At 46.0% G+C, this 21,999-nt stretch overlaps 2 protein-coding genes across 4 annotated transcripts in view; both read right to left on the bottom strand.

Moving 5' to 3' along the window:
• Positions 1 to 21,999, bottom strand: part of TCF3 (transcription factor 3) — a 271,367-nt gene that overhangs the window by 11,214 nt on the left and 238,154 nt on the right. The gene's annotated exons all lie outside the window — the stretch shown is intronic.
• The window catches only part of LOC133372425 (nuclear receptor ROR-beta-like), a 60,077-nt gene that overhangs the window by 13,878 nt on the left and 24,200 nt on the right, over positions 1 to 21,999 (bottom strand). Inside the window, exons 1-5 of one of the 3 annotated variants that reach the window (XM_061601022.1) lie at positions 21,205 to 21,279; positions 14,663 to 14,748; positions 13,808 to 13,949; positions 11,231 to 11,644; positions 5,487 to 5,608 (exon numbers count right to left, since the gene is read on the bottom strand). In XM_061601022.1, coding sequence (XP_061457006.1) covers positions 5,487 to 5,608; positions 11,231 to 11,644; positions 13,808 to 13,820 — 549 coding nt within the window. In that variant the 5' untranslated portion in view covers positions 13,821 to 13,949; positions 14,663 to 14,748; positions 21,205 to 21,279. Of the gene's footprint in view, positions 1 to 5,486; positions 5,609 to 11,230; positions 11,645 to 13,807; positions 13,950 to 14,662; positions 14,749 to 18,456; positions 18,504 to 21,204; positions 21,280 to 21,999 lie in introns of those variants that run through there. The other 2 variants (XM_061601023.1, XM_061601021.1) reach the window with 2 other exon arrangements.

Here is a 21,999-nt window from a genome sequence, read left to right as displayed (position 1 = left end):
TACAGATAGATCACCGGATGGAAGGAAGGCGCCTGGAAAGGAAGCAGGAGGTCCCGAGATACTCAGCCTCGGCATCCCGCAACAAGACCCTTCCCACTACAGGGATGGCAGGTAATGCAACTGAGGGACAGGGAGGGGCTAGGCCAAGACTGTCGGAAGAAGAAAAGGAAAGACGACGCCGGGAACGTTTATGCTTTTATTGTTCAAAGCCGGGCCATGTGGCCAGAGACTGTGGACTGAAAGGGGGGAAAGCCGAGCCGTCGGGAAACTAGAACACCCAGTCCACGTGCAGGCCGGTGGACTGGGGGCAGCGTTGTATAAAGGCCCCCCCAACGATCCAACCTCCCTCAAAGGGGGTGTTGGTCTTGCCTATTCGGATTACAACTTCCAGAGGAGTGGTGTTTAATTCCACTGCCTTAATTGACAGTGGAGCCTCCACAAATTTTATTGATGCAAAGTTAGTCAAGCGTCATGGAATTTCCCGGTGGAAACTGGACGCTCCCCTAGCTGTGGAGACTATCGATGGGAGACCCCTGAAGTCAGGAGGGGTGACACAAGCCACTGAGGAAGTGAAACTTCAAATCCCTAGGCACGAAGAGTTCATTTCGCTATACGTGTCAGATCTCTCGAACTTTGAGGTGATTCTGGGAATGCCCTGGCTAGCAAAGCATGAACCCAAAATAAGTTGGAAGGAGGCGGTGGTGTGGTTCACCTCACAGTATTGCCAGGAGAACTGTCAACCTGAAGGAATCAAGAACACCTTAGCGGGGGCGGTGCAAGAGATCGAGCAAGTGACCATGCCGCCAAAGTATGAAGAATTCAAAGATGTGTTTGATGAAAAAGAGGCAGAGACTTTACCCCCTCACCGCCCTTACGACTGTGCGATTGATCTAGTGCCAGGAGCCAGCATCCCATCAGGGAGAATCTACTCTCTTACAGAGAATGAGAGGGAGGCCCTGAAGGAATTCCTGGATAAAAACCTGAGGCGAGGATTCATACGCCCCTCACAATCCCCTGCTGGAGCGCCACTATTGTTTGTGAAAAAGAAGGGGGGGAACTCAGACCCTGTAACGACTATCGCGCATTGAACCAGATCACCATCCCCAACAGCTACCCGCTGCCCCTGATCTCAGAGTTGCTGGACCGACTGCGCTCTGCAAAAATCTTCACGAAGTTGGATTTGAGAGGAGCGTACAATCTGATCAGAATGAAGGAGGGAGATGAATGGAAAACAGGATTCTTGACCGCTTACGGACAGTATGAATACCTGGTCATGCCGTTCGGGCTTTGTGGAAGTCCAGGAATTTTTCAAAAATTCATGAACGACTGTTTAGAGACTTGTTGGACACGTATGTAATCTGTTACTTAGATGATATCCTGGTGTTCTCAAAGAACCAGGAAGACCACGACCAGCATGTGAAGACGGTGTTGAAGAGACTGAGAGAAAATCACCTGTATGCTAAATTAGAGAAATGTGGATTTGACCTCAAGTCTCTAGACTTCCTTGGATATCGAATCTCAGCGGAAGGCGTGGAGATGGACCCAGGGAAAGTAAGCTGCATATTGGACTGGGGCCAACCTGTCACCAAAAAGGATGTACAACGGTTTTTGGGGTTTGCCAATTATTACAGAAAGTTCATTCCAGGGTTTTCCAAATTAACAGCTCCTCTGACTGACTGTTTAAGGGGGAAGAAGAAGTTTCAATGGACAGAGAACGCCACCGAGGCCTTTGAGGAGCTGAAGAGAAGGTTTGCTACTGAGCCCATTCTGCGCTTTGCTGATCCGAACCGCCCTTTCGTAGTGGAAGCAGATGCTTCAGATTTTGCCATCGGGGGGGGTCCTGCTACAATTAGACCAAGAAGGGAAGGAGCTGCACCCCTGTGCGTACTTCTCTCGGAAGTTAAAGCCTGCAGAGAAGAACTACACAGTTTGGGAGAAGGAGCTGCTGGCCATCAAGGACTCTTGAAAACTGGAGACAATACCTAGAGGGGACCTCTCATCGAATTGAAGTGCGCTCCGACCACAAGAATCTTGAAAGCCTCCAAACCGCCAGAAAGCTGAACCAGAGACAGATAAGATGGTCCCAGTTCTTCACTAGGTTTAACTTCCAGATTACTTACCATGCCCAAGCCAAAAACCAGAGAGCGGATGCCTTATCCAGACAGCCACAATACAAAGAAAGTGAATCCGAGGACCAGCCTCAGTACGTAATCCCGCCAGAGAAATTAACGTTGGGAGTATGCCAGCCTTCATGGGAAGAGGAACTCAAAAAGGCACAACAAGAAGATGCAGACATGCTAAAATATCAGCAGGAGACGGGACAAGGTCAAGACTCAGAAGTAACCTTTCACTGGAGAAATGGACTGTTATGGTTCAAAACCGCCAGATATGTGCCAGAAGGGGAATTAAGGCTCAGAATCCTACGCCAGTGTCATGATTCCATCACAGCGGGACACTTTGGGATTTACAAGACCATTCAGAACGTGGCCAAGGACTTCTGGTGGCCTAAAATGCGTCGGGATATTGAGAGTTATGTAAAGTCCTGCTCTGTCTGTCTGCGGACAAAAACACAAACAGGGACACCAGCAGGACTGTTACAACCGTTGCCTGTCCCACACGAACCCTGGAAGGACCTCTCCATGGATTTTATAACTGATCTACCCAAGTCCCAAGGAATGACAGCCATCTTAGTAGTGGTGGATCTACTTACCAAAATGGCACACTTTCTTCCTTGTGCAGGGGCCTTAGAGGCTAAAGAAACGGCCAAGTTATTCATAAAAGAAGTCTACCGGCTGCATGGATTGCCAAACAGCATAGTCTCAGACCGAGGAACTCAGTTCACAGCCAAATTTTGGAGAGCAATGTGGAAACAGTTGCAGACGGAATTAAAACTCTCCTCCGCCCATCACCCCCAGACAGATGGGCAGACGGAACGCTTGAACGCCGTTTTGGAAAGATATTTACGAAGTTATGTGTCCTATCAACAGACTGACTGGGTATCATATTTGCATTTTGCAGAGTTCGCCTACAACAATTCTCTGCACTCCAGCACTCAACAAACCCCGTTCTTCGCTAATTATGGATTCCATCCTAAAGTCTTTCCAAGCAGCTCAGAAGGAATGCTGGTACCGGCAGCTGAGAACTTCCTTAAGGAATTGCAAGCGGCGCAACATACACTGAAACAGCAGTTAAATGAAGCCAAAATGGAGTACAAGCGAGTTGCTGACCTGCACAGGAAGGAGGGCCCCCCCCCTTCAACCGGGAGACCAGGTATGGCTGTCCACCCGCTTCCTCCAGATGCCGGGCAAATGTAGAAAATTACAAGACAAGAGGGTGGGTCCTTTCGAAATAGAAACTCAAATCAATCCCGTGGCGTACCGACTGAAGCTGCCTGACACGTTTAAAATACATCCTGTGTTCCATCGATCCCTCTTAACGAAAGCCGCCCCTCCCAGTGAGTTACGGCCGGAGGAACCTCCCGGAGCTCCACTCCTGGTAAATGAGCAGCTTGAGTTTGAAGTTGAGATCTTAGATTCCAGGATCAGACGCCACAAGCTGCAGTACTTGATTCACTGGAAAGGCTATGGGGTGGCTGACAGATCATGGGAAGATGCAGCTGATGTGCATGCTCCAGAATTGGTAAAACTTTTCCATCAACGTTTTCCCCACCGTCCCAAGCCAGACAAGGGGAGGGGGGCACAGACTGGGAGGGGGTATGGTGTCGGAAGTCAGAGCTGGGGTCCCAATCCCGGGGAGCTGGATCCCGGAGAGTTGGGAGAAGAGTATTCGGATGGATGGCAGAAGGAAGGGGGAGGAACTTCCCCCCTTTGGAGCGAAGACGAAACAGAGGAACTGCCAGTGATAAAATCGCTTAGCAACGGGGAGCCTGAGCCCTCCCTGGACATTCTCACGCCTCCCCCTCTTTCAGGCTCAGAGCAAGAGGGGGAAGAGGGAGGGCTGCTCACAGCCGAAAAGCGGGGAGGCAGTTTACCATCAGCCCCTCCCCTATCCCCCATCCTGGAATCGGAAACTTCAGAAGAGGAGGGGGTGATGCTTCCCCCCTCACCGCGCACACGCAGACAGCTGAAAAGACAGGAGAGAAGGGGGGGAAGGCGGGCAGTACCTGAGGGGCAGTTAAGGAGGAGCGAAAGATTGCGCGCCCGTTTGGCCCCTTCTTAAAGAACAGGCAGGAAGAAGTCCCTTGCTCTGTCAACTTTCTCCCAATGCCGCAGGACCTGTATCCCTGTATTGATTCATGAGAAAACGCAGTCTTTGTTTGGACATTACCCTAATAAAACACGAATTAACTACAATCGTTGGTCTGGTTCCTGAGTCACATCCTGGGCCTGACAGCAGTCTATCTTTGCTGGGGGCAAACAATGGGGATGTGGGTGTCTGCCTTTCTCTATTGCTCCCCGTAAGATATCTAGGGGAATTTTGCATAGGGACGGGATCTGTTGGCTGGAGCAAGTTTGAAAGTATTCCGTCAACCTAACAGGCTGGCATGGATTCGAGTTCATTCTGCATTTGCTAGCCACTGCTTTTACCAATCCTGTTTTTGTCGCTTGGAAAAAATATTGATATAAATATAAATATTTTGAAAGAAATATCCCTAATTCCTTTTCAAATATCGTTGAAGGAAATATTGATATTTTTAAAGGAAATATTGATAAACTATCATTCCTAAAATTGATGCTTTAGAGGTGGATTTTTTAAATTTAAAAAGTCCATTTTCAAAAAAAGCTATGGAAATTTGCTACGTTAAAATCCAATCCTCAAATGAATCAGATGTGAATTAATGGGAAATTCGGCACAAATCTGAATGGGGCGGAATTCCAGCACATCCCTAATTTTGCAAAATGTCAGATATCTGGACAAGCTAAGTACTACACAGTTTAGGGCCATGGATTATGAGGGACCTCTAAATTTGTTTTTTAAAAACTAAATTTCAAACATTTTATGCAAGTGGTTACAAAATAAAGGAAACCAGGGAAACAGACATTACTGTCCTGATATGACAAAAATATACTTAAGGGCTACACCATTATTTATCAGATAGTTATCTGTGCAGAAAGAACTTTAATATAGTTTTCATATATGCTGAGTCAGAAATCATAAGGTATTTCATTTGCAAATAGGCTTATCGCACAAGAGATGTTTTAGTTAGATTGCTTGCAGTTGCATCCTTGCCTATCTAGGCACATATAAAAGTTTATATTCCACAGAGCAACAATTCCCAGAGCTACTTGGGAAAAGGTATTGATTGTTAAACCACTCCGGGAACTATAGCTCTGTGAGGGTCTCCTAACAACTCTCACTTAAACAAACTACAGTTCCCAGGATGCTTTGGGAGAAAGTGATATAATATTGCTTTAAATGTACAGCACAGATAGGACCTTAATCCAACCCAGGATAGGTGGGTTTTTGGTCTAATCTGGAGAGGAAATTCTTGCATTCTTTGTGTTCACTGGATGAGGGGTACTTACTTTGCTTTGCATATTCCTAATCTCCTCCTGCGAATAGAGCATCCAAGCTAGCCTCTTCAATTCCTCGCTGGTGTACTGCGATGTCTCCAGATGTGACTTGACAACATTCTGGGCGAGGCGTTCTGACAAAGCAACATTCACAGACTTTAGGATGTTTTCTCCACAAATCTAAAGGGCTGGATCTTTACTTATTTATTTATTAGATTTATATCCCGCCCTTCCTCCCAGTAGGAGCCCAGGGCAGCAAACAAACGCACTAAAAACACCCCAAAAGTTCATAAAAACAGTCTTTAACATATATTTCAATAAAACATCCTTAAAAACATATTAAAACAAAACATCTTTAAAACATCTTTTTTAAAAAAAAAAGCTTTAAAAGCATCTTAAAAAGCAATTCCAACACAGACGCAGACTAGGATAAGGTCTCTACTTAAAAGGCTTGTTGAAAGAGGAGGGTCTAGTTTCTCATTTTCCCAATCTTAAATTCAGTTCACATTTCTGCAGCAAATTTGCAACTGTTTTTTTTAATCCTCATGAACACTCTCCAGCATTTTAGGGCAGCTTTGATGAATGGACAGAAAAAAAGCTTCTTGTCCTTAACAATGCAGAAGTTTAGAAAAAAAGAGTTAAGGATAAATGTAAGAACTTTAATGTATTAAACAATAAAAGCAAACTTTAAACACTTATTCCAAAGGCACTTATATCACCAGTTTATGAGACATATAGTGCTCCTTTGATGTTTTGGCCAGACATGTTTCGACAACCTGTCTTCTTCAGTGGCCGAGTGCATAAAATCCAGGCTTTTGAATAAAAAAATCCTTTCACACTGGAAATACATACCACAGACTAATGTGGGATGCCACAAATCACCTTTACAGTCCAATTCCAGTGAATAAAGAATTAAAAAACTTTAAAGGTCTGACTAACTTAAAGCTTAAAAAGAAGCTTTGACTAATGTATACATTTTTGCAAGCAATTTATTGGCATATGATGCACTTTCCATGGTATTTTCCTTCACATATACCGTATATTCCGGCGTATAAGACGACTAGGCGTATAAGACGACCCCCAACTTTTCCAGTTAAAATATAGTTTGGGATATACTCGCCGTATAAGACTACCCCTGCTTATGACATGCAGGTACTTAGCAGGAAAACTGTCACTTATAAACTTATAAATATTAATATTTGGATTGTCCAGTTGTTTTGTTTTTGTGCCTAGGAATTACCACCAAAAACTGGGGAAAGATGTGAGAAATCTTTTTTTTAAAAGCAACATTAAATGCCTAGACTCTAGTTTCCAACACTATGGAGTATTTATTGATTGATTAAGAGAATTTATATCCTGCCCTTTTGCTGTTAAAAACAGAGCTCAGCACAGCTTACAAATATAGTAAAAACAATAAAAATACACAATCAGAGAAAAACAAGCCAAAATGTTATGAAAAGGAGTCTTTCACACCACATGCTCAGTTCTAAATACTGTTGCAGCAAGTTTTACAAGTTCCTTCAGTATTCCACTGGTGCAGGCACTCAGACATTCAAAGTACTGTATGTTTCTTAGGTTTTATAAAAGCAGAGCTTTGCTTAACTCAAAATTTCTTCTCCCTTTGATAACCACATCTACACAGGTTCCACCTCCATACTCAAAATGAAACTGAGCCTGGAAGTGTACAACAACCCCACACATACCTTGCTAATTCGATTATCAATGCCAGGATGTCTGTCTTATCGACTACTCTCCTGCTCCCCCCCCCACACACACACACACCGGGCATCATGAAAGACCCAGTCCTGGGCTCAGAAAGCAAATAAATATCTGGTCCTCTTCAAAGTATTGATAAGCCTCTTGTTTTAATTGAAATAATAATTATAAATTCTTGTTCTTATCACTAATGGGAGTTAATTATCTTGCATATGCTGCTGTTGCTTCTATGGCTGTAACGGAGTGAGGTTAAAGATAAGTGAAATGCAAATAGGAAAAAAAATACAGAAGGCAGTAACACTTTCCTAAATGTAATACCATACCAACCACAACAAGATTCCTATAAGGCAAAAAACTAACCATCTCACAACCAGTCAGGATTCCTAACCAAAAACCAAAAATATGATAAATGAAGAAATATTTATATAAGCATAACTATCAAATATATTTATTATTTACACAAACTGTAAAGATATTTATAGTGCAATCCTAAATTTATTTATTCAGAAGCAAGTCCCAGCGTATTCAATGGGGCTTACTCAAACAGGGACAGAACTGCAACCTCAAGTGATAAGCAACTTCATTCACACAACCCAAAATTCCGAATCATGCCACTTTACACTGTTTTGCAACTGTTTATACTTGTTTTTATGGTTATTGGATTTTAAATGGCTTTATTTCTTGTTGTGAGCTGCCTTGGTTTCCAACCCTACCTCACAGGGGTGTTGGAAAGACTCCATACACACACGCACACACTGCAGATGTATAAATACATACAGCCCATATAATAGTTTATTGTCAAACCAATTGGTCATTGCAGAAAAATCAGTATTAGTTTTTTAAAAATCAGTATTAGTTTCCTACAGAATAAAAACTGCAATACCTAAGTAAGCCCTGCCTACTTGCTTTAAAATAGGACTGGGGGGGGGCAGAAAGAGAACACAAACACAATTCTTTTTTACATTCACTCCAAAGTCCCACTGATTTTCAGCACATTCATAATCATGTCTACTCAAAAGTAATTCCTACTGAATTCAATAGGATTTACTCTGGACATATGGGATTAGCACTGTTTTTACCCCCAAAACAACTATTGGGAAGGTTTTCAAAACACTGCCCAGGATCTGACTCCTACACACAACAGGGGGGAAAACTGAAATGTATATACCTACCCAATTTATGAGATTTTCAGATAAACAGGAGGGGAAACCACCATTTTCTGGCCTCGCAATGAGGTTTTGCAGACACTGCCACCAAACAAACACTTCACTGATTGGCTAAAATCCTGAACGGGTGGGGTTAAAGCTACGAAGTGCTATACAGTAGTTTAAAAAAAGATTTAACCGGGGGGGGGGGTGCCTGACGTTTTTATATATATCTCGAGAACCGCACCACCTAGAAACTTAATTTTTTTTAAAATGAAAGCTGAGAATCCGGGCCACCTAAGGGGCTAGCCGGGCGCCGGGTGGCATGCTTAGAATCCGGGTAAAACCCGGCTATCCGGGCAATATGGCAACCCTAATAAGACGACACCCGGCGTATAAGACGACCCCCGACTTTGGAGAAGATTTTCCAGGGTTAAAAAGTCGTCTTATACGCCGGAATATACGGTACATTTCTGTGCACATTTTCCCCTAACTTATGCATCCTTGTAAACATTGTCCGGCTGACGAACTGCATCGCAAAATTCAAATACGTGCGAATTTCCAAGGATAGCTTTGTTTCAGTCTCATATTGTTCTGGAAAGTGCAAATTTGACTGAGTCAAATTGCTCACCCAAATCTCTGGTGCGCAGGCCAATCGTGTGAGCCGCCGGCGAGGGGGCGCCCCAAGTTGGCCTGTGAGGTCATTTTAGGCTACCCTATTTCCCTCACCGAGCTATAATTCCCTGGGAAGAGGGATTGATTGTTAAATCATCCTGGGAATTACAGCTTGGTGGGTGGGTGGAAATAGAGTCTCCTCACAGCACCCTTTAATAAACTACAGTTCCCAGGATTCTCGGGGGGAAGCCATGACTGTTTTAATGTGGTAAGATACGTGGATACGTCTTCTATATGCAAAGGATTTCCATGGGGTCCTTCCCTTAAATCAGGGGTGGCTAACCTTTTTTTGGGAGGGGAGGGCTGAAGGCCAGATTGCCAAGATGCCAACAGTGGGTGTAGCCAAGGAGAGTGGGTGTGGCCTAAGCGGGCATCAACCCCTCACTCTCTCACATTCACCTATGCATCACAAGGCACAGAGAGAGAGACCAGTGTGTGTGTGTTTATGTGGGGTGCCTGGCAGGTAATTTCAAACGGCTTGGGGAGGGGACTGACCCCCACATGCGGCCCAGTAGTTCATCATCGAAGAAATGAATCTAAAGGGGTGTATCCAATTTACAGGTGGATGGATCTGCCTAGTCTCATTTTTCTAATCTTAAATTCAGTTCTCCCCATTTCTGCAGCAATTTATGATTCCCCCCCAAAAAATGTTAATTAAAATTCCCCAGCATTTGATTAGATTTCTCCTGATCAGTACATTTTTGTAGGCGGTTTTGACTAATGTACACATTTTTGCAAGCACTTTCTCCTCGTAGAATGCCTTTCTTTGTAAGTCTTTTGTACTCACATATTCATTTGTCCATTAGGGAAACTGCATCGCAAAATTTGGGTAAGTGAGGATTTGGAAGGATCGCTTTGTTTCAGTTGCTCATATTGTTTCAGAAAGTGTGAATTTGATTGATTCGGCTTGAAATGCGAACGGAATCGAATTTCTAGCCCCTCCCTAATAGAATGAAGCTCTACTCAGAAATTAATGGAACCAAGTTCGTCATGCCCATCAGTTTCAATGGGTCTACTCTGTATCCAACATTAGTCCAACTCAGACTATACCCACTGAATTTGACACAGCTAACTCAGGCCTGTTAATTTCAGTCAGTCTACAGCCTCTGAGTAAAACCTAGGTTGACTACAACCCCAACTCTTGTGAAAAACCAGCAAGATCCATTGAAACAAATGAGCGTGACATAACTTGGGTTCATTCCTTCTAGTGGGTCTACTCTGAGCAGGGCTAACGTTGGATGCATGCAGCTCCAAACATTGCCAGCAACAGGGACTAGAAGCATGAGAGAACATAACAAGGGGCAATCATGAAACAGGGACAAAAGCTAGCAGCCCAACAGCAACAGTGTGCCCCTTTGCCCTGAATTTGGTCTCTGCTAGCACCCTGGAAGTATGGACAAGGACCATGGCTCCATGGTAGACCATGTGCTTGACAGCCAGTGTGGTGTAGCGGTTAGAGTGTTGGACTGGGACCTGGGAGACCAGGGTTCAAATCCCCCATTCAGCCATCAAGCTTGCTGGATGACCTTGGGCCAGTCACAGTCTCTCAGCTGAACCTACCTCACAGGGTTGTTGTGAAGACAAAATGAGGAGAGGGAGGAGAGCCATGTATGCTACCTTGAGCTCCTTGAAGGAAAAGGTGTAATATAAATATAATAATAATAATACAAACTAATAATACAAACTAATAAAAATAATACAAATACCTTGCATACAAACTAGGAGTTGGATCCGTTGGGTGGTGCCTATTGAAAAGCATTCTGGTGACCTAACAAGTTTGCACCAATTCGAGTTCATTTTTTTATCCACTAGCCGCTGCTTTTACCTATCTGGTTTTGTTTGGAAAAATATTGATATTGATATCAATATTTTAAAGGAAATATTAATATTTTGAAGGACATATCGATACTTTAAAAATATTGATATTTTGAAGGAATTGTCGATAGTTTCAAAATAAATATTGATAAATTATCATTATTACAACTGATGCTTTACAGGCTTTTTTTAAAAAAAAGTCTGTGTTCAAAAATAGCAGCGGAAATTTGCCGTGTTAAAATCCAATCCTCAACTGTTTTATTTGGTTATCTATTATTTGATTTATATCCCGCCCTTCCTCCCAGCAGGAACTCAGGGTGGCTATTGAAAGAAAGCAAATGAATGGAAACGGATTCAATACCAAAGACAAACTGGGTGGGACCCCAGCGCATCCCTAGTACTAACCAATCTCCATCATGGATATCTCGGAGGCCAATTGGCTGCCCGCGAGTGAAGCGTGGGGAAAGAGCGTGGGCTCCAACATCAGCTCATAGATGGATTCCTGCTTGATGAGTTTGACGTCGCTGACATCAAGGCTGGACTGGTCAGGTGACGGCTGGGCCGAGGTGAGGATGTCCAGGTTGCAATAGCTGCTGCTCCCATCGGGGGTCAAAGGGAAATCGAAGAGGAAGCCGTCCGACAGCGTGGAGATATCGTCCAGGTCGGAGAGGCCGCTGCTCATGCTGGTGCTGTAGACCTGCGACAAGGTCTTGGGGTCCTCTTTGGCCCCGTCCCCTTGCTCTTGACTTTGCTGGTGTTTTTGGACCTCGGCGTACAGGCTGTCCCGTTGCTTCTTAGACATGCGGCCGAACTTGACTGCTGCAAGCCGACAAGGGGGGGGGGAAAGAGGAGAGATAAACGGGGCATTCAGATATTGGGAGGGGGTGTTAATGGGCTGGATGGACCGCCTCTTTTCCAGCTCAACTCCTTGGCCAGACCACCAGCCCTGATAAGCTGCCTCTGGACTGCCAACCCTGATAGGCATCTCCTTCCCAGTTCAAGAACCTGCCTGCCTCCAGACTTCCAACCCTGATAGGCTACCTCCTTCCCAACTGAACAATCCACCTCCCTCCAGACTTGCAACTCTGATAGTCTACCTCCTTCCCACCTGAACAACACACTCTCTCTATACTTCCAACCCTGTGATAGGCTACCTCTTTCCCATCTGAACAACCCATCTCCCTCCAGACTTCCAACCCTGATAGGCTACCTCCTTCCCACCTGAACAACCGGCTCCCTCCAGACTTCCAACCCAGATAGGCTACCTCCTTCCCATCTGAACAATCCACCTCCTTCCAGACTTCAAATCCTGATAGGCTACCTCCTTCCCACCTCCCAACCCTGATAGGCTACCTCCTTCCCATCTGAACAATCCACCTCCTTCCAGACTTCAAATCCTGATAGGCTACCTCCTTCCCACCTCCCAACCCTGATAGGCTACCTCCTTCCCACCTGAACAACCCACCTGCCACCAGACTCCCAACCCTAACACCTTCTTTGCCCCACCTAGTGTTATTTAGTTAATATTCTTTATTCATTATTTAAAGCTATGAGGGGGTCTACATAAATACAATTAATTAACAAATAAAATTGATGATTTAATATTGTTAACTTTGATATTAAAGTGGGGGGCTAAAATCCAATTCAAGAAATCTTAGTCGATGAAACGTAGGAGTTTTAATGAAAATGCATATATTGAAAACACAAATTTATATATGTACATGGAGATGAGAGGATTTTTTCTTTAACATGACAGAGTAATGAGGAAATGGAACGGAATTATGGGGAAAAGCACAGGAAAGTGTCACGAAAGTAGATGTTCTAGTGGTGTTCGAAACCTGTATCACCTTAAACTAGTTGAGATTCATGCTTGAATCCTGTCCACTGCTTTTGGACCACAGCATGAAGGTCTGTATGAATTTTTACGGGGGTGATTGTGGTTGGGAGAAGTAAAACACTGAAGTGGAGGCAGGCTAGTTTCTCACCAAAAACGAGGACAGCACCTGTAAAGTTTGGGTGCTATTCAATGCTAGTGCTGCTCAGAGTAGACCGATTCGAGTGAAGACCTGGCTAACTCAAGCCCATTCCTGTCAATGGGTCTACTCTGAGGAGGACTGGGTTGAATATAAACCCTTGTCTCCCATATTAGATTTTACAAATTCTAGAACCATATGGTTTATTTATTTATTTATTACATTTCTACCCCGCCTTTCTTTTCATGATTGAAACCCAAGGTGGCTCACATATGGTTCCCAGGCGGTCTCCCATCCAGGCACTGACCAGACCTGACCCTGCTTGGGAGCTGGCCTTACGCGCCTTCAGACCATAGCCTGGGACTACCCAATGTTAGCTATACTCAGAGTAGACCCACTGAAATTAAAGGGCATGGCTGGCGGAGGTCCATTCATTTCAATGGGTCTACTCTGAGTAGAATTTAGATGGATACAACCCTTGCTTTTTTAAAAAAATTGAAATCTAGGAATCTGGAGATTGGGGTTCGTCTGGGTGGAGTGGGGACTGACCCCCCCATAGATCGCTGCCACCTACGTGGATGGCAAATTCGTGGTAGAAAAGGCTACCAGTGGCTGCAATGGCTACATTCTACCCCTGCTGTTGGAGGGGGTATGCCCTTGAGTACCAGTTGTTGGGAATTACAAGTAGGGCAGAATTGCTGTTGCGCTTCCCACGATGGACATCTGGTTGGTTGCTGTGGAAACAGGACGCTGTACTAGAATGGGCTCCATTTGGCCTGATTCACCATTTGGGCTCTTATTTCACCTTACGAATGTTGAGAGAGGGTCTCTTTCCTTTACGCCCTGCCTGCGAAGAATCTGATTGGCCATTGTGAGACACAGGAGGCTGGACTAGATGACCTCCTTTGGCCTGGCCCATCTGCAGGGCTCCTCTTATATCCTTATGCCTCTTATTTCATAGCCCCAACCCTCACGTTCCCTCCCCCTCCGGGCCGAAGTGGTGACTCACCGTCTCGGGACATGCCCAGGGCCAAACATTTTTGCAAGCGGCAATGTTGACACCGGTTGCGGTTTGTCCTATCGATCAGGCAGCTCCTCTGCCGCGAGCAAGAGTAAGTGGCGTTATTCTGTTGGCTTCTGCGGAAGAATCCCTGCATGGAGGAAAAGTAGGGGGGGAAGGAAAATGAGGCATTGCAGCCGGGAAGATGGATGGCGGGACGGAGGCGGGACGGAGGCGGCCTGGCGGCCCTCACAAACAACAAGCCTTGCAACAAAACTGGGCTGAGAGAGATTTGCTTCGGGTAACAGGTGTGCAGTTATGCAGAGCAGAGGCAGCAAAAGAAAATCCAATGCAGTTTGCATTCGAAATGTGCGTAATCCACACAAAACAATGTGCCCCGCTCCACCTTTGAAATTCACACCTCTCCGAACTTTTGCGACGCAGTTTTCCAGCCCAATACTGCTGTATCAAAAGCACCCCACCAATGCAACATATTAGTCGAAAACGTGCATCTGTAATTGAAAGTAACAGAACAACATGCACTGCATATTAGGGGAAAACAGCTTGCAAACAAATATATAGTGGGAGAAATACTGAAAGGCTGATGAATTTTTGTGACGACATTAAAAAAAAAAGCAAGCCTATTGTTTATTTATTTATTAAATTTCTATCCCGCCCTTCCTCCCAAAAGGAGTCCTTTTTCTTTTTCTTCTCCCTCCTCATCCATTTTTCCCTTTGTGTCATGTCTTTCAAATTGTAAACCCAAACACAGACGTTTTGGGGCACGTAAATTTCCTGCAAGGCATCCACCCAATTTGTCAGCTGCCTTCTTCCTCCCGCCCCCCTCCCCAAAAAAGGGCTTACTTTGCACCCTTCACAGGTGATAACTCCGTAGTGGATTCCTGAAGACTTGTCCCCGCATATCTTACAAGGGATGACCTCGATTTGCGCTGAAAAAAGCAGGGAGGGGTGGAGATGGGGAAAAAGCCTCGTTAATTTTCTGCCTTAAAAACAGAGTAAGTAAAACCTTTCCAATGCCGCAGCAGAGAACAGCATAATTTTTTATCCATCTGTTTAGTTCAGAAAGTGCCATCAACGGACTTTACAAAGGAGAGGTCTCTGCCCCAACATGGTTACAGTCTCATGTTTTGACAGTAATGGGAAACAGGGATTTTGCATTTTGAGTTATACGGTTTAAGACAGGATAGGGAATTTCAGGCCTAGAGACCAAATGTGGCCCTCCAGCCCTCTCAGTCTGGCCCTCTGCAGTCTTCCCAGGCCACACCCCCTCTCCTGAGGCCACACCTCTCACCACCTTCCTTCAGTGTTTTTGCCTGGCTTGGATGTATCTGTCAACTCTGTTAAATCATAGAATAGTAGAGTTGGAAGGGGCCTATAAGGCCATCAAGTCCAACCCCCTCTTGCCTCCCTGGACAGAGTGGGGTTTAGGCCAAAGGCATCACGGAAAGAAGTGGCCGGCCAACTGACCAGCTGGGCCTGCTCCTAAGCATTTAACCGCAACTGGATCTGCAGAAGTCAGAAGGTGACGCTTTCCAAAGCGCAGAGACGAGAGCAATCTCTGGCCAATGTCTGCAAATCCAGCCGCTGTTCCAAGGCGCAGTGGCCTGGTGGAAAGAAAAAGGTGGCAACCCACGCAGCAGTGTGTATTCTGGGGTTTGAAAAACCAAACAAACCTATCATCACCTCATATAGTATGAGGATTGCAATCCCATTCCCGCCCAGGAGAGAGCAGTCAGGTCTTTAAAAATCCTCCAGACCAGTGTTGGACTACAACTCCCATCATCCCATTGGCCGTGCTGGCTGGAGCTAATGGGAATTGGAGTCCAGCAACTTCTGGGGGGGGGACAGGTTTCCCCTTCCTCGAGCTACAGTGTTGCTGAATCAAACCTCCATGTTCAGAAGCAGTTTAACACAGTACCAGTTGCAATTGGCTTTGGTGCCCTGCTGTCGGAAACAGAATGAGGAGATGAGATGAAATGAAATCTTTCTTTATTGTTCAGAGCCATAGGCTACCACAATTAAACACATGGAAACAGCACAGTGGGGAGGAGAGCCAGCAGTCCAGAGTCTACGAGTTCAAATCCCCGCTTGTGTCTCCTGGGCGTCAAGGGCCAGCTAAAGATCACCCCACAGTGAGTGGCTCAGGGGTTACGTGCCCTGCCACCTGTGCAGTCGTGGGCAAGGTGCAGAGTCCCAAGGAGCCCAGTTGCCCCCCAGCTGGCAGTTGCAGACAAGGAAGGGGCTGGCTGGTGCAGCCGTGGCAAGCTGAGCAGGCCCTAGCCAGCTGGGGAGGACTAGCCTCAGAGGGGGCAATGGGAAACCCCTTCTGAATACTGCTTATCATGAAATCCCTATTCATGGGGTAGCCATAAGTCGGGATCGACTTGAAGGCAGTCCATTTCCATTTCAAAAGGAAAATACAAAATGCGTATTAAAATACAGCTCACAACAAAATATAGTTCGACAACAGAATGATGAGTCAGATGAACCTTTGGTCCTATAATAATAATTATTATTGTCAAAATAGGCTTCTAAACCGTTTGCCAAGTTATGCCACCTTTCCACAAAGAAACTGGGCTCAAAGCAGCTTACAGCAGAGTGGACAGCAACTGCAAGAACTGTTTCACAATGACAAAAGTATCAAAACAATAACATCACAGCAAACAAAACCCTTTTCGATACTATAAATATGGCGACATCACATCTGTTCGCAGGCAATGTTACACTTCCTGGCAAAACAGCAAAAATAAAAAGGGACTCTGACAGTTTCAGCCAGCAGAACAACCAGTTACACCAACATTAAAATATAAACACGCGTAATTTAAAATAGACAATAAAACATCCCTATTAAAGGATCAGCAGAAACCAGTGATGGTAAATAAGTGTTGCACCTCCAGGAGAGGTGGGGGAAATGTCTTTAAAAAAGATTTACTCAAAACCTGCACAGGAGAGGATGATTTATATTAGTGTGTGCCAAACTATGGTTTGAAACTGTTCTTTATTGTCTATTGTCTGTATGTTGCCGCGAACTTGGAACGACAACGGATCGACTGAACAAAACTCAGTCAAATAAAAGAAGCAGAGACTTGCACCCGGAAAGCGACCCATGACAAAGTTTGTTCTACTCCTAAGTCATTGAGGACTAGCAACTTTGGTAGTGAGGAAAGGGGACAGAGACTGAAAACTGCTGTTCTCAGGAACCTGATGGCCTTTCCACGTCATCTATTTGAGGTCCAACAGGCATCCATTTGTTACAGGGGGCAGATCCAAACTTTACCACCCCCTTCCACATTTTTGACAGCCCTCGGCTCCTTCTCACCTTAGCACCCAGCCAGTGGCGACCTCTATCTCTCGCAACAGCAGTAGGGCAAATCCTGACCCATAATACTTCACATTCCACACCACACCACTGTCTCACTCAAAGAGCATTTGGAATAATTAAAGGGCAACGCAGATCTCTGTCTCATGCCCAACAAAAATTAAGTTCCCCTTCATAATCTGGGAGAGATGGGGCATTTTCGCTGCTCATCCATGTTTACTAGGGCAAGTAGCCCTCAGCTTCACCATGGCTCACCCACCCACCATAATGGAATGCCAAAACCCATCATTTCTGCCCTTTGCCATCATAGGATAGTAGAGTCGGAAGGTGACTGTAAGGTCATCAAGTCCAACCCCCTGCTCAACGCAGGAATCCAACTCAATCCAATCGCCCCACTCCACAAATTCTTAAAGGCAGAAGAAGTCGCTTTATACAGAGTTCGAACATTGGCCCTCCTAGACCAACACTGTCTACCCTAGTGGACAGAGAAGGGTTTTCCCCAGCAAGCTTGTACCCATCAGCAAGCTACGGTCTTTTCTTCTGCAAAATACTTGACTGCTTCAAGCTTCTAGCCCTCATGGTGAAGCTCCAGATCTTCCCCCTCCCTCTTCTCTAACATTAGAATGCCGCCTGCAAGTTGCAGCCTTGTTTTTTCCAAAGAGGAAAGGACTGACTCCAGAAGCGACTATCCGGACAAGCGCGGAGCTGGCAGTCTCCCCGCCTTTCCCTGTCGGGGATGTAAGTTTATGCAATGCAGAAAGAATTTCCAGTTTGGGACTCTGGCCAGCAAACGTCCCCCTTCCTTGCTGCATCCAGAAAACACGGCAAATCGTTCCTCTCCGGGGGTGGGCGTGTGGCAAATCTGATGTCCGAAATGAGGCCGGTCCCAAATTCGGGGGTCTCCCCAAAACTCCCTGCATTCCCAGTGCAAACGATTCTGTTTGAGAGGTGCCCACATTTCCCAGACAACAGTCCAACAGCCGTCAACTTAGCCTAAAGGATCAGACAGATTTTGGAGGCAGGGGGAAAGGTTTCGAGAAATGATGCAGACCCGATATGTAAACCCCTTGGGGCAGAGACCTGAAGTCTTTCTGCTTGCGATGCAGACAGCATTTGGGCCAGAGACTTTTTCAGTTTAGGAAAGAAACGAGAATCCGCAGCATAGCCTTACACTCAGAAGGAAGTCCCATTCGTTTCAGTGAGACTTACTCCCAGGTAAGCGAGCACAGGATAGCAATCTAAGGGAAGAGACAGGAGGGAAATTAATGCAAGCACGCAAGTCAAGCCTCGCCGGATCAAGCCACCATGCTGCTCTCACCATGGCCAAACAGTTGTATCTTCCGGGAAGCCAGACCTGAGCATAATAGCAGCTCTCCCCATTTGTGATTTTCTACAACTGGTATTCAAAGGTAGACTGCCTCTGACTGTGGAGGAACAGCACAGCCATCGTGGCCAGCAGCCTTTGATAGCCTTATCATAGAATCATATCATAGAATCATCGAGCTGGAAGGGGCCTAAAAGGCCATCAAGTCAGTGCAGGAATCCAAATCAAAGCATCCCCAACAGATGGCTGTCCAGCTGCCTCTTGAAGGCCTCCAGTGTTGGAGAGCCCACTACCTATCTAGGTCATTGGTTCCATTGTCGTATGGCTCTAACAGTTAGGAAGTTTTTCCTGATGTCCAGTCGGAATCTGGCTTCCTGCAACTTGAGCCCATTCTTCCGTGTCCTGCACTCTGGGATGATCAAGAAGAGATTCTGGCCCCACTCAGTGCTTGAAGAGTGCTCTCCTATCTCCCCTTTTCTCAAGGCTAAACATGCCCAGTTCTTTCGGTCTCTCCTCATAGGGCTTTGTTTCCAGTCCCCTGATCATCCCCGTTGCCTGAACTTGTTCCAGTGCGTTGTCCAGAACTGGACGCAGTATTCAAGATGAGGCCTAGCCAGTGCATCATAGAGGGGACTAGTACTTCATATGATTTGGAAACTATACTTCTGTTAATACAGCCTAAAATAGCATTTGCCTTTTTTGCAGCCACATCACACTTTTGGCTCCTATTCATCTTGTGATCAACAACAATCCCAAGATCCTTCTCACATGTAGATACTTGCTGAGCCAAGTATCCCCCATCTTGTAACTGTGCACTTGGTTTCTTTTTCCTCCTCCTGAGTGTGTGCAGAGTATCTTTCCCTCTAAGCATAATCCGGGAAAGGTTTTCTGATTCTACACCAGTTGAAACTTTTAAAAAAGCCACAAAGAGGGTTCTAGCCTGGGTTTTGCAAGAAATTCTTTCCACTTAGGCGTGCCTTGTTGTTGAGCGTGGGTGATTCATCCTGAGAAGGAAGTGGAGAGATTATTTTTATGATGATGATCATTGCTGCCTCTTCCTCCCCCACAAATAAAGCCTCTCCATTATGAGAGCTTTCGCAGGCAGTCCTGTCGTTGGCCACCAGGGCCTTGTATAGGTGTTTTGGGAAGTGTCATGCGCCCATTTTACAGGTGGCAGAACTGAGGCAGAACCACAAACTCCAGCCGCTTGAACTGTCCTCCCAATGGGATGTATGTGGAAACTAAAGCCCCAATAGTCAAAACTAACCCTGCACAATTTCAGTTGTTCCTTACACTCCGCTACCTATGTTCACCCTGCGATTTGTCACGTAACACCCCCCCACACACCTTGGCAGGTAGACTGCCCTTGAACACTGAAGATCTTCCCCTAATATAAGCACAGCCTTGGGAGGCCACACTGAAGTTTCCTCAAGGCCAGCATTTTCATTGCCAACAGTGGCCAATCAGGTGGCTCTCTAGGAAGGCCACAAGTGGGGCATGGAGACAGCAGCCTGTCCTTGTCATTTTGCACGATCCCCCTCCGCAGCTGGTCTCCAGAGGTATACTGCTCCTGTACATAGAGGTGCCATTAATCTGGTGAACAGCCAATACGTGGTGCGGGGACAGGCTATGGCTCAGTAGGACAGCACCAGCTCTGCTTGCAGAAGGTCCAAGCTTCAATCACTGGTGGCCTCCTTCACGCAGCCTCCAGCAGATTACCCCAGAGGGAATGTGGCCCTCAACAAGGCCACAAAAGAGACTCAGTGGCCTGCCAATTCCTGTCCCTGGAAGTTAAACCTCTGAGTGGTGGTGGTGGTGGAGGAAACCAGATACATCTTGATTCATGCATAGGTGCATATAAACAAGCGCACATGGATGCACAATGCCCCCGGTGCGCTTTCCTTCAAAACCCACACCCCCTTGCCTGCATGTGCTCACATGCGAACAATATCCAGACAGTAAATCTGGGAGTGTGTGTTTGGAGTTCTCCTGCGATTTCATAGCAAAATACAATCGGATGCACTTCAAGATCCAATTTTCCATGGGCCTAGGAAGATGACACCTGCTGAATTCAGCTGAGGGTCTATTGGCCTCGGGACATGACATCCCGAGGGCACCACGCCATCCATCCCTCCCCCCGTATCAAACACCTCCAGGGACGCTGGCAAAGCATGGCACAGAGGAGGCGAGACTCCCCTATCGTGTGTCTCCAGCAGCTGGTCTTCAGTGGCAGACTGCTCCTGCAGATGGAGGCTCCATGTAGCTTAATAGTCATGCATAAGAAACACCAAAAATGGCCCATCCAGTTTAGCATCCTGCCTCCAAGGGCTGCACCCAATACAAGTCCTACCCAGAGTAGACCTCCTGAAATTTAGGTCCATTAATTTAAGTGAGTCTCCTCTGAGCAGAACCTAGCTGGATTCAACCCCAACAGCAGCCAAGATTCAACCCCAACAGCTCTTAACAGGGAGGTTCTGTTTGGCTTTATTTAACAGGTCCATTTTTTCCATGAATCTTGTCTTCTGGGGTAGACTGCATCTTAACAGGGAGGTTCCATTTAGCTTTGTTTAACAGGCCCATTTTTCTGTGAATCTTGTCTTCTGGGGTAGACTGCCTCTTCACAGGGAGGTCCTATTTAGCTTTGCTTCATGGCCCTAGTTCTTGGTTAATCTTTTTATTTTCCCCAAAAAGAAAAGAAGAAAAAAGTCTCTCCAAGCCGGAGAAACATTTGATCTCTCCCACCTCTGAATGAAGATTTACAGCTCTTTTTCTGTCTTTCTTTCTCGGGTGCTATGGAGGGGTTAAAGCCAGCTAATGCCTCTGTTACACAAGTGCCTTATTAAGTTATATTTTACAGGCGGAAAGTATGTCAGTAGGACAAGATGACTTCATGCAGGCTTGATGGATGGGCCCGGCAGCCAATGGCACCCAGCACTGAGTCAACGAGCAGGGCCCCCACCCCTCCGGATCCTGCGCCTACGTCAGTCAGGGATATCTTTAACAGATGCCGGTTATATAAACCCGGGAAGGTTTCAGGCCAGCTGTGGCTGCTGAAAAACAACAACAAGCTTCGAGGCAGCCCGTTGGGCAAGAGAGAGAGAATGTCAGGGCGGGAGGGGATGCAAATGCTTTCGTGTTTTAATTGCCTCCTTTCTCGGGTTTCCACACGCTCCCAGATCCTCTTCTGCTGAAATCCTGGCTTTTCAATCTCATGTGGGAGGCAGGAAAAGTGAGGGAAGAGGTGGAAGGGGGCATTTGGAAAGAAAGAGCAAAGGGACCCAGAAAATAGAGCTCTACAAGTCACTCGTGCAATCACACCCATCCATCCATCCTCTGAATAGCCATCCATCCATCCATCCACAGGAACAAGTGGTTGCAGGCCAGCTCCAGACACTCTTGGATGAGACCGATGATCTGGATCCATTTCAGTCGGGTTTCAGGCCTGGTTTTGGCACAGAAACAGCCTTGGTCGCCCTGTATGATGACCTTTGTCAGGAGAGAGACAGGGGGAGTGTGATTCTGTTGATTCTCCTTGAT

The sequence above is a fragment of the Rhineura floridana genome, chromosome 18 (genome assembly GCF_030035675.1).
Source record: "Rhineura floridana isolate rRhiFlo1 chromosome 18, rRhiFlo1.hap2, whole genome shotgun sequence".
Taxonomy (NCBI): domain Eukaryota; kingdom Metazoa; phylum Chordata; class Lepidosauria; order Squamata; family Rhineuridae; genus Rhineura; species Rhineura floridana.
This window is presented reverse-complemented; position numbering and strand designations above follow the sequence as displayed.